Source organism: Pipistrellus hanaki, assembly GCF_964339955.1.
Source record: "Pipistrellus hanaki genome assembly, chromosome: 1".
Taxonomy (NCBI): Eukaryota; Metazoa; Chordata; class Mammalia; order Chiroptera; family Vespertilionidae; genus Pipistrellus; species Pipistrellus hanaki.
In genome coordinates, this window is record NC_140503.1 from 122,644,760 (window position 1) to 122,661,638 (window position 16,879).

Consider the following 16,879-nt stretch of genomic DNA (forward strand, 5'->3'; position numbering starts at 1 on the left):
TTCCTATTTCATGCTAATTTTACAATTAGACACTTTTGCCTAAAAATTGATATTGAGCTTACAAGGATACATAGTGGGTAGGGCAGCAGTGGAAGATTTTACATCTCAAAACTGCTCAGTATCTAGCTAATTAATCTATTCAGACAGGCCTAATTACTTTCTAATGAGTGAGCCCCATCTTTCTACCATTTAAATGACCTTAAAGAAAAAGAGTGATCTTAAATTTTCAATAGTTAAGTTTGGAGTGCAGAGCCAGATCAGAGAAATCCTCAATGAACATTGGACTCCAGTTTCATGGTGTTATCACTTGGTGAATTGACTAGGAGAACTTGAATTCTTGCATCTTTTATGATCATATAACTAACTTCATTTTTCAGATCATCGCATTATATTGCTAATTCCTGATTAACAAGCATCTGTGTTCCTACACAGCAAGCTGAGGGTAGTCTTGGTGTTCTCTCTCCGACTATAACCCTAACCAGGCTTTTGACCTTCCGTCTGTAATGCACTTCCATTTGTCACTGGGGCCAATGTGGTATGTAAATGGGCGGCAGATTGGGTGGCACATCCACCGGCGGAACTTTGGGTTGAGTCCAGGATGGGAATTTAATGGGAGGAGAGGCTGCGGCAGGACAGTGAAGTCAGCACGGCCAACCACAGGAAGCCAGGAGTCACTGCAACCTTCCTGGAAGCTGGCCGACCTGCCCAAGCCCAGTTGGCCAGGGCCGGTTCCGGAGAAAAAGGCCGGCGGGCAGATCCCCGAGCCCGGAGGTGCCTCGGGAATCCCTTCCGGCTACGATGACAAGACGCCCCCCTCCCAGCCTCGGCACCCCGCTCCCCTCCGCCCGGGCCTCTCCGGGCAGCACACGCGGCCCGCGAGACCCGCGCCGCGGAGCCGGCCCAACGTCCCGCCCCGCGCGCGCGCCCCCGCGCCCTCCCGTTGGCGCGTTCGGGCCTCGGCGCGCCGCCGGCTCCAGGCGCCCCCAGCCTCGGGCACACCTCGGCGGCGGCGAGAGGCCCGGGGAGGGGACGGCGCCGGGAGGTAGGCGCTGCCCGCCGTCCGTCCGCGGCGACGCGCACGCAGACCGGCCTCTCCCAGGCCTCCTCACGCCGCCGCGGGCGGGCGCGCACGCCGAGTGACGCCGGAGGAGGAAGCGCAGCGCCCCTTCCCCGCCCTCGCCGCCCGGGCCCAGCGGGAGCCCCCAGTGCGCCTGTGCGGAGGCCTATGTGTGCCCTCTCCGGGCTGCAGCGCTAGCCGCCGGGCGGAGGTGGGGAGGCGAGAAGACCCGGAGGAGGCGGCGGAAGGGAAGTGGGGGGAGTCAGCAAGGACATGGCTCCTGACTCCTGTGCGGAACGTGAGTGACTGAGCGGCAGAGCCCGAGTGAGCGAGCGGCCGATCGGCGGGCGTGGGCCGGGCGCCGGGAGGGAGCGGGAGCGCGGGTGGCCGGCCGTGCGGAGGGGGGTACGGGTGGGGGGGCACTAACTGGCTTGCATGTGTGTTTTAATGGTCCCCCCCAACTCCCTCTTAGATGGTCTCTAGCGACCGGCCCGTGTCTCTGGAGGACGAGGTCTCCCATAGTATGAAGGAGATGATTGGAGGCTGTTGCGTTTGCTCAGACGAGAGAGGCTGGGCCGAGAACCCGCTGGTTTATTGCGACGGGCACGGCTGCAGCGTCGCGGTGCATCAAGGTAAACACCCAACCGCCCGCCGGGCCGAACCGGCCGCTCCCAACCGTCACCGCTTCCCCCACCCGGGCCGCAACCGCCGGCTCCCGCCCCTCCCCCGCCCCGCCCCGTGCCGCGGCGGGATGGCCTCCGCGGGGCCGCGGCGGGGTGGGCCGTGCGTGTGGGAGAAAGTGCGTGTGGCCCGCACTGTCATGTGACTCGGCGCTCACTCTCTCAGGTGTCATTTGGCCGCCGCCCGCGCCGGGATCCGGGGGTCTGGAGACGTGGGCCCCGTGGGGAGGAGGGGCTGCGGGGCTGCGGGAGCGGGGAGTGCGGGGGGCGGCAGTGCTACCTCGGCGGTGGGTTCGGGCACGTGCGGACCCCTCCCCCTGCAGGCCCGCTCCCGCTGCCGCAGTGTGTGCCCGGGGACTTCCTGTGGCCTGGAACCGGCCTGGGAGCGCCGGCCGCTCGCCGCTCCGGGGCGTGGGGGAGGGAGCGGGGGAGCCTGGCCGCTTTAGATTAGGGAGGGAGGCGTCTGCTGCCGCACCTCCAGCTTCTGGCGGAGACCCTGCTGCTCGGGCCTGGGAGCTTGCTGCGGAGAAGAGGGCGGAAGGTCGCGCCGCAGTTGTGCTGCTGCAGGAGTGGCTTTGGCTGAACTGGCTGGGGCTGCTGGATGTGTGCAGTGGTCAAATCAGGCCTCTTCCTCAGCATAAGTGATAGAGAGAAAAAGAGGAGATGGTGCCACCAGTGATTTGGGGAGCATCTTAGTTTATTTCTGGGTGTTTCCACTCGGTGAGGTTTTTTGATATTTAAAAAAAAAAAGCCTAGGACACTAACAAGACAGTTTCCTGGACATTGACCTTTCATGTGGTAAGGAAGTGAGGCAACCTAGATAATTTTTTGGTGGCTCTTATACTCTCATTATTCACCAGCCTGGCCCATTCCCATTTCTGAATCTGGCATTGAGTGGTAAATAAGTGGTGCTAAAGTGCATTCTTCAGAATGGAATCTTAGAACTGGCACGGGAGACTTAGGAGGTAGTGAATTAACCTGAGGATGCAGTTATTCCAATATTCCTTTAAAGAAGAACAAGGTTGCACAGATTCCTTTTTTAAGGAGTAAAAAAATGTGTTGAAACTAGATACTGATTTTAAGATCTTAGAAAACTGGTATATAGTATTTACATTCCAGTGTTTATGGACATTGGTGGAGGTATTTCTTATGAATTGGGTGATAAATTATCAGGTTTTGATAAGCAATCTCATCTCAATATAGAAAATGTTTATTTAAGGCTTAAATTTTTTCAAAGTTAATTTTCTTTACAAATACTTCTGAATTGAACTATGTTTTGGACACTCACGTAGTGTTTCTTGCTGATAGAACATTTTTGAGATTTAAAAATTTGTGCTGATTTTATATTCTTTTAAGTGCCTTCAAATATTTAAGGTATTTTCAAGTTGCCTTTGAGTGCACTCTTTCGAGAATGTCAATTAGATGTTAGTGTTTTTAGGAAAATTTCAATTTTGAGTTAATTACATATTACAAAAACAATTAAAAACAACTAGACTTATATATGTAATATATATCCATACTTATTGGAACATTCATATATATTTGGTAGTGTTTACTTTTTATAAGTAACACCTTTATTGAGATGTGATTTACATATCATACAATTCACCTTTTTAAAGTGTACAGTTCACTTTTTTTGATGTATTCACTAAACTTCGCATCCATTACCACAATTTTAGAACATTTTCACCATCCTAACAAGAAACCTTGTACTCCCATTTCTACTCAACTCCACAGGAAACCACTGTCTCTATAGATTTGCCTATTCTGGAAGCATTTCACTTTTTTTTCCCTCTCAAATGTGTTTTTATTGATTTTTAGAAGACAGGAGAGAGAGATAGAAACATTGATGAGACATCATCCATTGGCTGCCTCCTGCACGTCCCCTACTGGGAATCCAGCCCAGAAAGTGAAACCAGGTCATGTGCCCTGATCTGAATCAAACTGGTGACCTCTTGGTTCATGGGTTGAGACACTGAACTGCCAAGCCACACCAGCTGGGCTCATTTCACTTTTACATTTAATTTTCTTTTCTGCAGTATCTGTTGCTCATTTTGAAAGATGATTTGGAAATATTTTCATTAGACTTATCTAAAATGATTGCTTTTTAAACTGCATGATATAGGAATGAATTAATTAACTTCTGAATTAGTCTATAAAAAATCTAATCATGTGTTAAATTTTACCTAATATTCCTATCATAAAAGAATAATTAAAGTTGTAATGTTTATACTTAAATGAAATAACATAATTGGCATTTTAACATTTTTACTGTGTCATACAATTTCAACTAAGATAATGTGTGTGTTAAATATAGATATAAGATGTTTTAATTTTCTACAAAGCAGAGGTTTACATAAATAGTTTGAGAAGTAGTTAGTTTAATAAGGCTTTGAAAGGGTATTTGATTTTCCATAATTCTTTATTCTTAACATAATTTAAAACATTTTATTTCCGACAGCTTGCTATGGCATTGTTCAAGTACCCACTGGACCATGGTTTTGCAGGAAGTGTGAATCTCAGGAAAGAGCAGCTAGAGTGGTAAGGACTGTTTATCAAAAACATTAAAATACTTCACTGAGTAGCTTAGGATGTTACGTACATGTTTCAGTTTTAAGGGTGTCAATCTGTTGTTCACATATTGAATTTGGGCCAAATATTGACTTACAGTTTTAAACCAATTTTATAAAATCTGAAAAAGAAATTCTACAACATAAGCATATGTTGATGGATACTTTGAGCAGATAATATATAAAGTTGTATTTCAGCTTATTAGCCCTAACTACTAGTTTGAAGGCTAAATTGGCTAATCATAGTTAGAATATAATGACAGAAAGACATAAGGAAGTTATACTGATAATTCTGTCAAGGTTTTTTTAATGAATAAAAATCACATTAAGAATTTAGCAGTTCATACTCTTTTTACTATGTCTGCAGATGTATAGTTTAACTTTGCTCAATATTTTCAGATATTCAGTCCCTTTGGCAAACAACATAAAGATCTTCCTTTTTTACTTAGCTGGCTGCCTTCTTTCTAAACACTGAAAAAGTTTTTGTTGATTTTAGAGAAAGGAAGAGAGAGAAACATCAATGATGAGAGGCAATCATTGATCGGCTGCCTCTTGTACACTCCCTGCTGGGGATCCAGCTTGAAACCCTGGACATGTGCCTTGACCGGGAATTGAACTATGACCTCCTGATTCATGGTTGATGCTCAACCACTGAGCAACACCAGCCAGTCCTGAACACTTTTGTAAACCACCTATAAGAATGAGGGAGGTATGTTTGTTTATTTTTTATTTTATTTATTTATTTATTTATTTATTTTTTTTAAATTTTAAATATATTTTTATTTATTGCTTCCAAAGAGAAAGGGAGAGGAGGAGATAGAAACATGAATGATGAAGAGAGAATCATTGATTGGCTGCCTCCTTGGTATACCCCCTACCAAGGATGAAGCCTGCAACCCATGCATGTGTCCTGACTGGAATAGAACCTGTCCTCTTGGTTCATAGGTCAGTGCTCAACCGAGCCACACTGCCTGTGTGGTATGTTTATTCTTTATGGCCAAAAGCATTTTTCTATTTGAACTTCTAGATCTATCAGGAAGAAATAGATTTAATCTTTATTAATCATATAAAAGCACTATTATTTGCAATGTTATAGTTCCTTCCTTTTGGTGTTGTTTAGAGAACTTGACAGAAGGTAGGAAAGAAACATTTCAACTTCTCTACATGTATAATAAAAACAGATCTTTTACTTTTGCATGAACAAATGGCTGAATAGCCTATTTAGGTTTTGAAATTTAGATCAGTATTCTGTTGATATGTTTTGTTTGAGTGAAAATGCACGGTAGCAGAATTATAGCGATTGTTCAAATGTTACCATGATGGGAATTAACAAATGGAGGATGAAATCAATAAAAAATGATAAGACTTGATGTGGTAGCATACATAGGTATACTCATGTCTTTTTTGCCTCTTGGTAGCATGTTATGATTTGGGGTTCATGAGTCACCAGGCAAAGGAAGTTATGCTTTAATTTATTGGTATACACTGACAATTAGGGTGAGGCTCTTTCAGGATATTACAATAGATTCAGGGCCAGAGAAATATTAGAAAATAGGAAAGGTGGGTATCAATAGAGGGAGAATAAAAATACTGTGAATGGGATTGGTAAAATGCCAACATTATTTGTCTTAAATGCCACCTGTTGCCTGTTTTTATTCCTTTATCCTCTAAGGGCATGGTAAAGATATTAGGGTGAATAAGGTAGTTATCTTAAAAAGTATATTGAAGGATACATTTCTTTTTAATCCTTAAATTTTGTTATTTATTGATTTTAGAGGGGAAGGGGGAAGAGAGAGAGAGAGAGAGAGAGGAAGAGAGAGAGAGACCTGTTTGTTCCACCTGGGTCAACCCCACAACTTTGGTGTATCTGGATGATGCTCTAATCAACTGAGCTACCTGACCAGGGCTGGAGGATGCATTTTATTTCAGCTTTATTTGATGAGATGGGGGGGAGGGGGGCAATTAAAGGCTTTAAAGAAGAGACACAACCTCCTTTAAATTTCTGTAGTGTACAATTGTAAAGTTAGGTGCATTGTAAGAAACAAAACCTTATTCCAACCTAAAATAAGCTAAGAAAGAGCATTTTATTTTAAGGATAAAGGAGCTAAGAACCAGAATGTAGAAATGTATGCATGACCTAGAAAGGAAATTAAATTAGTCTTTATCTTATTTCTGGTTTTCTCTGTGTCTGCTTTATTCTTCCTGCAGATTTTCTCTGCTGCTTTCTACAACAATCAATAGTTAACTTTTTCGGCTATTTACTATGTCAGATACTTTGCTAAATGTTCTATATCAGTTCTCTCCTTTAATCCTATCAAATCTATGAGGTGATTCATTCTCATTTTATGGATAAGCACAGCATAATTTTAAGAGAGGTACATATCTAGTTTGAGTCTGGGCTGTGATTAATTTTTCAATTATCATGTTCTATATGAAAGATGGCCATACTTCAGCTCCTAATATTTTCTACCTCCTATGTTAAGAGACTACATCTCAGTCTGAATGTCATGTTCCTTTGGCGGAAAAAAACCGAAAACAAAACTTTTGGTTTGGCTTGGATGAGGTACCTAGATTATCAGTTGGCCATGGCTAGTCAATATGGTTGAGTGGTTCAGACACATGGAGGTCTCTGTTGTTTTGGGATAGCTCACTTCTCAGAGAAAGTGGAATTATAAGCTGGTGGTACCTTGACAGATATTGAAGAGTAAAAATCCAGAACAGTGTAAGTATTTTATAGAATAGTTTTGAAAGGGAAATTTAGGATGAAATTTAGAAAGAAAGACTTAGGATGCTATTACTATAAAACTGTGAGAGTACAAAGGGAGGGAATAAAAAGGAAGGGAACATTTTGAAGGATGAAATGATAGAAATGGATATTGAGTAAAGGAAAAGGAATAATCAAAGATCTTGAAATGTCAAGGTTGATCATTCAGGATTGGTGATACCATCAATAGTAAGAGTGATAGTGATAGAGGAGGGAGAACAAAATTGAAGAGTAAGGAAAATTTTTGTTTTGGGCATGTTTGTTTTGATGCTGCTAGGATTTTTCATTGGAAATAAAATAATGGAGTCAGGTTAAAGTTGGAGCTATATAGAAGGAAGAATGGGAACCAAATGGTATTTTTTTTTTTTTGTTAGAGAAAAGGAAAATTGAAGACAGACCATGGTGAATACTCACATGGAAGATTAAGAAAACAGGGTACCAAGGATGATTAATGAACTTCAGGAAGGGAGAAGTACAGTATAGCAACACAGACAAACAATTGGTTTTTCAGGAAAGAATAGTTGATAGTGACATTGTTGCCAAGTATACTGGACTAAAAAAAGGTCTTGAGACAGCAGTGATAGTTCCTTGGTTTGGGCAGGATGCTCTTATAGGGCATTGAAGAGAATAGAGATTGTAGGATATTTTCCCATTGACTTTTAGAGAAGTGGGAGAGGAAGAAACAGAAAGAAACAGCGATTTGAGCGAGATTGCCTCAGGTACACACCCTGACCAGGGCCAGGGAACCTGCAACCGAGGTATGTGCCCTTGACTGGAATTGAACCCGGGACCTTTCAGTCTGCAGGCTGATGCTCTCTCCACTGAGCCAAACCAGCTAGGGCTAGATTGAATTTTTAAAATCTTAGGAAAGAGGAAAATAAAAGGATTGGGGGAAAGTTTGGTTGATTTTTAAGGGAAGCTCTTTGTGGATAGGTGTTCATAATTTAGAGAAAGCACTTGAATTGCTTTATTCACTTCAAGTATGAATGTTTTGTTGAGAAATTTTTTAGACTCATACAACATATTGATCATTATCATAGTGGTGAGAGGTTAAAATACTTACTGATTACTATTTTTGTATTTTATGTGTATTTGTCGTTCTTTTTAAATTTTATTGATTTTTTTACAGAGAGGAAGGGAGAGGGATGGAGAGTTAGAAACATCAATGAGAGAAACATCTATCAGCTGGCTCCTGCACACCTCCCACTGGGGATGTGCCCGCAACCAAGGCACATGCCCTTGACCAGAATCGAACCTGGGACCCTTCAGTCCGCAAACCTACGTTCTATGCACTGAGCCAAACCAGATAGGGTGTATTTGTTGTTCTTTTTTTAAATATATTTTATTGATATTTTACAGAGAGGAAAGGAGAGAGATAGAGAGCTAGAAATGTCTATGAGAGAGAAACATCGACCAGCTGCCTCCTGCACACCCCCCACCGGGGATGTGCCCGCAACCAATGTACATGCCCCTGACCGGAATCGAACCTGGGACCTTTCAGTCCGCAGACCGACGCTCTGCCACTGAGCCAAACCGGTTTCGGCTGTATTTGTTGTTCTTAATTACCAAGCTTAAGAGATATGTTAGAAATTTTATCTACTTATATGATTTCAATGAGATACAATGAGGATATTTTATATTTTAAACATTCTACTTCGAAAACACGCTGAGAGTGAATCATGAAAAAAAAATGGCCAAAAGCCAATTTAGAATTTGCATTAATTAGATATTGCTATTCTAACGCTAAAAGAAATACTATTTCTTTTCTGCAGTAATTTTTTCCTACTGCTTGCCTCTTTTTATTACAGTGCTTTCTTGTTTCTTACATTGTTAGGGAGAAATTGCCAGATGGAATCAAAAGTCAAGGTTTTAGGGATTGATCTAGGGTTATATTATTTTATTAGAGGTCTGGTGCATGAATTCGTGTATGGGTGGGGTCCTTCCAGCCCACCCAATCAGGCTGGACCCGGCTTGGGGGAGGGGTCGCAGGTGGTTGGCCAGCCAGCCCCACCCCTTGGTCGAACTCCCAGTTGAACTCCCGGTGGACGGGACAATTTGCATATCAGCCTTTTATTATATAGGATATTATTTATTTTTTATTTCTTATTTTTATAAATTAAATTATTATCTGTGTACATATCTTACCATTGTCTCCTCCCCTCCCCCAAATACATACCCTCCCTCCCCAGAGTTTTGGTCCTTAGGTTGATCTCTTATCTCCCCCAGATCTCCCTCCCCTCCCCTCTCTAATTTGACAGTCTGCTTGTTGCTTAACTGTCTCTATATCTATCTTTTGGTTCATCAGTTTATAATGTTCTTTATTACCCATAAATGAGTGAGGTCATGTGGTGTTTCTCTTTCATTGACTGGCTTATTTCACTCAGCATGATGTTCTCCAATTTTGCCAGGGCCATCCTGGCAGGTGAACCAGGCTGAGGTAGGGAGGTGGGAATTGAGAAAAGAAAGACAGAAGAGTGGGGTTGGGAGGATTACAGGTCATCCAGGAACTGTAGCAAGTTTATTAACTGTGCAATGCTTTTTATCCACAAAACACTGAATAGGAGGTCTGTCAAGAGGAATGTATTCTTTGTTCCTCTTAATCTCTAAAGGAGAGATAGAGCCGAAGGACAAATTCTTAGTACAGCAAATCTCAGTAAATAGTTACAGACTTCTTGGCAAGCCATGAAAGGTTGCTCTCATTCTACTGATAATAGCCATCCAAACAAGCCTGGGAAAACTGTGTGGATAGGGGGCCAGCCTTGCTAGCCCCCTCGAATGCAAGGACCTTGTCAGTTTACACCCTGTCTCCAACACAATTCCATCCAGGTTGCTGCAAATGATGAGAATTCCTTCTTTTTAATGGCAGCATAGTATTCCATTGTGTCGATATACCATAGTTTTTTGATCCAATCATCTGCTGATGGGCACCTAGGCTGTTTCCAAATCCTAGCTATTGTAAATTGTGCTGCTATGAACATAGGGGTGCATATATCCTGATTGGTGTTTCTAGTTTCTTGGATATATTCCTAGGAGTGGGATTACTGGGTCAAATGGAGTTCCATTTTCAGTTTTTTGAGGAAACCCCATACTGTTAACAGTGGTTGCACCAGTCTGCATTCCCACCAGCAGTGCACGAGGGTTCCTTTTTATCCGCAGCCTCGCCAACATATATATATTTTTTAATATATATATTTTATTGAGTTTTTACAGAGAGGAAGGGAGAGGGATAGAGAGTTAGAAACATCATTGAGAGAGAAACATTGATCAGCTGCCTCCTGCACACTCCCCACTGGGGATGTGCCTGCAACCAAGGTACATGCCCTTGACCAGGATCGAACCTGGAACCTTTCAGTCCGCAGGCCGACGCTCTATCCACTGAGCCAAACCGGTTTTGGCCATAGTTTTTTTATTTATTGAATTGTTATCTGTGTACATATCTTTCCATTGCCCCCTCCCCCATACATGCCCTCCCTCCCCAGAGGTTGTACTTATATGCATGCATACAAGTCCTTCGGTTAATCTCATCTCCTCCAGATCTCTCTACCCTCCCCGCAGTAATTTGACAGTCTGTTTGTTGCTATACTGTCTCTAAACCTATCTTTTGGTTCATCAGTTTATAATGTTCTTTATTATCCATAAATGAGTGAGTTCATGTGGTGTTTCTCTTTCATTGACTGGCTTATTTCACTCAGCATTATATAGGATTTTTAAATTTTTGCTTAATGAAGCTATATAATGCAAGCAAATTGCCATAAATCTATACAACCATATAAGTTACATACTTAACTATATTAATCATATTTAATTCCAATAAAATTATATTAATATACATTTAATTATCACAAATCTGAGCAATATAGGACATTAAATACATATGTATTCCTTACCCAGAATGAACAGATGTTACTTCTTGATATTTGCTTCAAACCTTCTCTTCTACTTAAAAAGGAATAATAAAAGATTAAGTTGAAGTACTTTCTGTACTCTCCTCAGTCTGAGTCTTACTTTCAGTGTCTGTTAGACCCTTCTATGTATATTTTTTCTTCCCAGTTTAACTGAGATATAATTGGCATATAACATATTAATTTAAGGTGTAGAGCATATTAAATATGTTGTATCAAAATGACTACCACAATAAGTTAATATTCATCAATCATCTCACAAGTTGTAAATATTTTTTTCCTTTTGATGAGAACTTTTAAAGATTTGCTACAGTGTTAGCAAACTTTCAGATATACAACACAGTATAGTTTAAAAAAAATATGTTTTTATTGATTTTTAGAGAGAGAAGGGAGAAGGATAGGAACATCGATGTGAGAGAAACATCAATCACTGCTTCCTGCATGCCCTCCACTGGGGATTGAGCCTGAAACCCACAGCCCTGGGCTTGTGCCCTGACCAGGAATTGAATCAGATCTCTTCTTCTTTTTTTTTTTTTTTAAATATATATATATATATATATATATATATATATATATATATATATATATATATATATTTATTGATTTTTGTACAGAGAGGAAGGGAGAGAGATAGAGAGTTAGAAACATCGATGAGAGAGAGTCATCGGATCAGCTGCCTCTTGCACACCCTTTACTGGGGATATGCCTGCAACCAAGGTACATGCCCTTGACTGGAATCGAACCCGGGACCCTTCAGTCCCCAAGCCGCCGCTCTATCCATTGAGCCAAACCAGTCTCGGCTGAATCAGATCTCTTGATGCATATGTTGGCACTCAACCACTGAGCAACACTGGCCAGGCAACTGCTTGTTTTTTTTTAATAGTATTTTGCTTTTATTGCTTTAAGGACTATATGCTTTCCTTTATTTGAACATTTAAAACCTTTTTAAACTTAATTTTAGAGAGGAAGGGGAGAGAGAGAGAGAGAGAGAGAGAGAGAGAGAGAGAGAAGAGAAGAGAAGAGAGAAGAGAAACATCGATTTGTTTGTGACCTGACCAGAAATTCAACCCTCAATCTTGGCATATGGGAATGATGCTCTAACCAAACCTGGTCAGAGCCAGAAAACCTGCTTATTTTAAAACTCCTCAGAGATTTTGGAAGTTTGTCTTTTGCTTTGTTAACTCTGGAGGTAGATTTCTTCATATACTATGTGATTTTTTACTGTGAGCTAATCTTTAGGATTTTTTTTTTTTCTTTCTGTCTTAGGATTCCTCTTCCTCTAACTTTGAATTTGTGAAGCTGTTGCTATGGGAGTGTTTTATTTGCTCTGTAATTGTTAAGATTTGCCTTTGGCTGTTAGTAAATACCAGATTATAGTGACTTCTACAAAATAGGAATTTACAAATTCTTTTTTTGAAAAGGAGTTCAGAAAGGCATTTTAAACCTTTTATGATAACTCAATGAAGTCACTAGGGATCAGATGTTTTTGACTTACTAATGTACCAACCAACCTTAGCACATGGTTTTCGTTTTCAGGATTGCCCCACAATTATAGCATGGCAGCTGGAACTATAGTTACTGTGACTGCAGAATGAAGTTCCTGGCAGAAAGAAGGGGGAGGGTAAGGTTAAAAGTGGTTTTTCTTTCAGCCGAGTTACACACTTAAGCAAATTTTCCTGTAAACTCCACTCAACAATATATACTTAATTTTGCTGGCTCTTAATTGTTAGAGAGACTTTAAAATATGGGCCCATTGCTGAAGTCAATAAAATCAGAGAATTCCACTCTTAGCCTAGGCTTGAGTTTCCTGTTTTTTCTAGGGTGACTCCTTTACTCAAGTCTAGAAGAGGCATCTCACTTTGATGCAGCTTCTCTAGTCTTAGTGATCCAGGCCATGTTTTTCTAGTACAGCTACCCCTTAGTGGGGGGTGTTTAGGCCCTTAACCTAGATCCTGTCCTTATGCAGAGAGGCCAGTTAGAGCTTCTTCTGCACATTTAGGGTTTATGCTGGTGCCATAGTCAACCCCGTCTTCTAGGGGATAAGATATGATATCGTCATTGACTGCTGCAGTTTCAACTAATGTTCATTCTTTAAGTTCTTTTTTATTTCTTTCACCTGGAGATTTACCTTTATCTACAAAATTAAAAATTGTTTTCAAATTTATTTTTCTTTGACTTCTGAGTGCAAGAAGCCAGGTGGGGTGTCTCTAGTTGCACTTTAAATAAAAAAATGATTAGTAACTTTTTCTTCTTATTTCTGTACAAGTTTTTTAGCCCTTATTCTTTAAATGAAATGCCTTCAAAGTTAAACATTTGCTAACATTCTTTTTTACTGCTGAGTCATATCTAAAATTTGCTTTTAAAAAAATTCAGTATACTATCTTAAGTTCCTGTAGCTTTGAAAGAGATTTTATTTATTTATTTAATTTTTGCAATGTGTAGACTGTTTCATTGAAGTACAAAATAGTTGGAATTAAGCTAAGTAGAAATACATATTAAGTATTTATAAAAACATTGATAACACTACTGAAGTCACACACATGTAAAATGCAGAAAGATCTTAAAAAGTTTGCAAGTTGAAAATTAGGAAGATTTTCCGGAATGAATAAAAAACTCACTGCTGAGTATGGCATCAATAAAATATGTACGATCTTTGAGTGCATGTTGACCCCACTCTTGCAATTCAGTGTTCTCTAGAAATTTATTCTTTGGGAAATTAAGACTCAGAGGCAGCAAGAAGAGAAAAGTCAAAAGTTGAGATAGTCATATAACTTGCAGTCTAATTTCCTTCATCCTGTTGTCTGTATTGAGGTTAAAGAGTGTGTTTTTTGAAAAAGGAGATTTTAAAAAATTAAGAGATTAGTGTTTAACCCCATAGATAAAATAATAAGTAGCCAATTAAAAAAATATATATTTTATTGATTTTTCACAGAGAAGAAGGGAGAGAGATAGAGAGCTAGAAAAATCGATGAGAGTCATCGATTAGCTGCCTCTTGCACGCCCCCTACTGGGGATGTGCCCGCAACCAATGTACATGCCCTTGACCGGAATCGAACCAGAGACCCCTCAGTCCACAGGCTGACGCTCTATCCACTGAGCCAAACCAGTTTCGGCAAGTAGCCAATTTTTGTTGACTCTTCTTGATTCCTTTCTTTTACTGTGAGAAAAGGCTAGCATAACTTAGGTTGACCTGAAGTAAGTGTTTAATATATGTTTGTATCCTCTCCCCTTCCGTCCGCCCCCCCAATATACTTTATTGATTTCAGAGAGGAAGGGAGAGGGAGAGACAGAAACATCAGAACATCAGTGATGAGAGGGAATCATTGATAGGCTGCCTCCTTCATGCTCCACACTGGGTATGGAGCCCACAGCCCGGGCATGTACTCTGACTGGGAGTTGAACTATGTATGATCTCCTGGTTCACAGGTCACTGCTCAACCACTGAGCCATGCCAGCCTGGCTGTATCCTTTTCTAACATGCCTACATAACTAGTAAGAAATATGAAAACAGCCGAGACCGGTTTGGCTCAATGGATAGAGCGTCGGCTTGGGGACTGAGGGGTCCCGGGTTCGATTCCAGTCAAGGGCATGTACCTTGGTTGCGGCCATATCCCCAGTAGGGGATGTGCAAGAGGCAGCTGATCGATGACTCTCTCTCATCGATGTTTCTAACTCTCTGTCTCTCTCCCTTCCTCTCTGTAAAAAATCAATAAAATATTAAAAAAAAAAAAAAAAGAAATATGAAAACATATGCTATCTTTGTAAGATACATTGCCCAGCATATGGTTCCTATTTATTCCATTTTTTTGGTTTAGACTTTATGTTTATCAAAGAGTTATGCACATAGTCAAAGTCAGGTAGTACCAAAAGCTTTTCTTTACACACAAAATAGTATCTTGCTGCTTCATTCTTTTTTTTTTTTTTTTTTTTAAATATATTTTATTGATTTTTTTTACAGAGAGGAAGGGAGAGGGATAGTTAGAAACATCGATGAGAGAGAAGCATCGATCAGCTGCCTCCTGCACACCCCCCACTGGGGATGTGCCCGCAACCAAGGGACATGTCCTTCACTGGAATTGAACCTGGGACCCTTCAGTTCGCAGGCCAACGCTCTATCCACTGAGCCAAACCGGTTTCAGCTCTTCTTTTTCTTTTAATTTCTTTATTGATTAAGGTATTACATATTTGTCCTCATCCCCCTATTCCCAAATTCCTCCTCACGCATGTCTCCACCCCACTGTTTTCTGTGACTATGGTTAGGCTCATATACATGCACACAAGTTCTTTGGTTGTACTTCTATATTCCTAAAATGAATGTCTAAACATCAATATTTGACATATTTTTAGATGTTGTGTTTTACTGCATCACATATTTTGGTTAAATCAGTAATACTAAATAATATTTACATTGTTATGACTAAATGTTTTGTTAATTTTTAAGCAAAGTATACTGATTGTTTTCTTCATATAATTTTCTTTTTTAAAATAAATTTTTATTGTTCATATTATTACAAATGTCCCCCCTCCCCCCACTTCATTGCTCTCCTCCACCAGGTTCCCACCCCACTCTCTGGCCTTTCCCTACCCCCCATTGTCCTCATCCATAGGTACATAGTTTATGTTCAGTCTCTTCCCACAACCCCCTCTCCCCTTTTCCCCAAGAATTTTCAGTTCACTCCCCTTCCATACCTCTGATTCTGTTATATTCACCAGTTAATATTGTTAATCAGATTTCTTTTTTAAATTTCCTTGGTTTTTAGATTCACTTGTTGATAGTTATGTATTTGTTGTTCATAATTTTTATCTTTATTTACTTTCTCTTCCAAAAGAACCCCTTCAGCAATTCATATAATTCTGGTTTGGTGGTGATGAACTCCTTTAGCTTTTTTTTTTTATTAGTGAAGCTCTTTATCTGACCTTCGATTCTGAGTGATAGCTTTGCTGGGTAGAGTATTTATGGCTGTAGGTTCTTGCTATTCATCACCTTCACCTTGAATATTTCTTGCCATTCCCGTCTGGCCTGCATGGTTTCTGTTGAGAAATCAGCTGACAATTGTATAGGTACTCCTTTATAGGTAACTGCCTGCTTTTCTCTTGCTGCTTTTAATATTTTCTCTTTGTCTTTTGCTCTTGGCATTTTAATTATGATGTGTCTTGGTGTGGTCCTCTTTGGATTCCTTTTGTTTGGAGTTCTGTGCGCTTCCTGGACTTGTAAGTCTAATTCTTTCACCAGGTGGGGGAAGTTTTCTGTCAGTATTTCTTTCAGTATGTTTTCGATATCTTGTTCTCTCTCATCTGGGACCCCCATAATTCTGATGTTGGTTCGCTTGAAGTTGTCCCAGAGGTTTCTTACGTTATCTTCAATTTTCTGGATTCTCTTGCCTTCTTGCTTCTGCGGAGGAGTGTCTTCTGGCTCTTTATGTTCCAAAGCTTTGACTTGATTCTTGCGATTTTCCAATCTGTTTTTAGGACTCTGTATAATATTTTTATTTCAGACAATGTATTCTTTATTTCTTGTTGATTCCTTATCATTTCTTGTTGATTCCTTATTAATTCTAGTTGATCCCTTTTCATCTCCTCATAGGTCTTATCGATCTTTTCTAGGAAATTCTTGAAAAACCTTATAAGCGTAGATTTGAACTCTATATCCAGTCGCTTTTGTCCTCCATTTCTTTCGTTTGTGATCTATTTTGTCTTGGCATTTTCGCAGCTTCCCTGATGGGGCGGGGTTTCAGGGTGGAGCCTACAGCTTTGGCTTCAGTCAGCCCCGCCCTATGCGGCTCCTGAGTCTCAGGGTCCTTCAATACTCATTACAAGCGCCTCTGAGAGAAAGGTGCCCTCGATTTTCACCTGCTACCAAACACTAGGCTCTCCCCCAATGAGCCCGGTATTGGGGTTCAGTTCAG

At 40.8% G+C, this 16,879-nt stretch overlaps 1 protein-coding gene across 14 annotated transcripts in view; it reads left to right on the forward strand.

The window, feature by feature from the left end:
• The first annotated feature begins 305 nt into the window (after positions 1 to 305).
• MLLT10 (MLLT10 histone lysine methyltransferase DOT1L cofactor) overlaps positions 306 to 16,879 on the forward strand; it is a 230,037-nt gene continuing 213,463 nt past the window's right edge. For 3 of the 14 annotated variants that reach the window (XM_084868000.1, XM_084868001.1, XM_084868002.1), the window contains exons 1-3: positions 320 to 1,355; positions 1,530 to 1,689; positions 4,199 to 4,278. In XM_084868000.1, the coding sequence (XP_084724126.1) occupies positions 1,530 to 1,689; positions 4,199 to 4,278 (240 nt within the window). In that variant the 5' untranslated portion in view covers positions 320 to 1,355. Of the gene's footprint in view, positions 1,382 to 1,529; positions 1,690 to 4,198; positions 4,279 to 16,879 lie in introns of all 14 variants that reach the window. The other 11 variants (XM_084867998.1, XM_084867999.1, XM_084868004.1 and 8 more) reach the window with 8 other exon arrangements.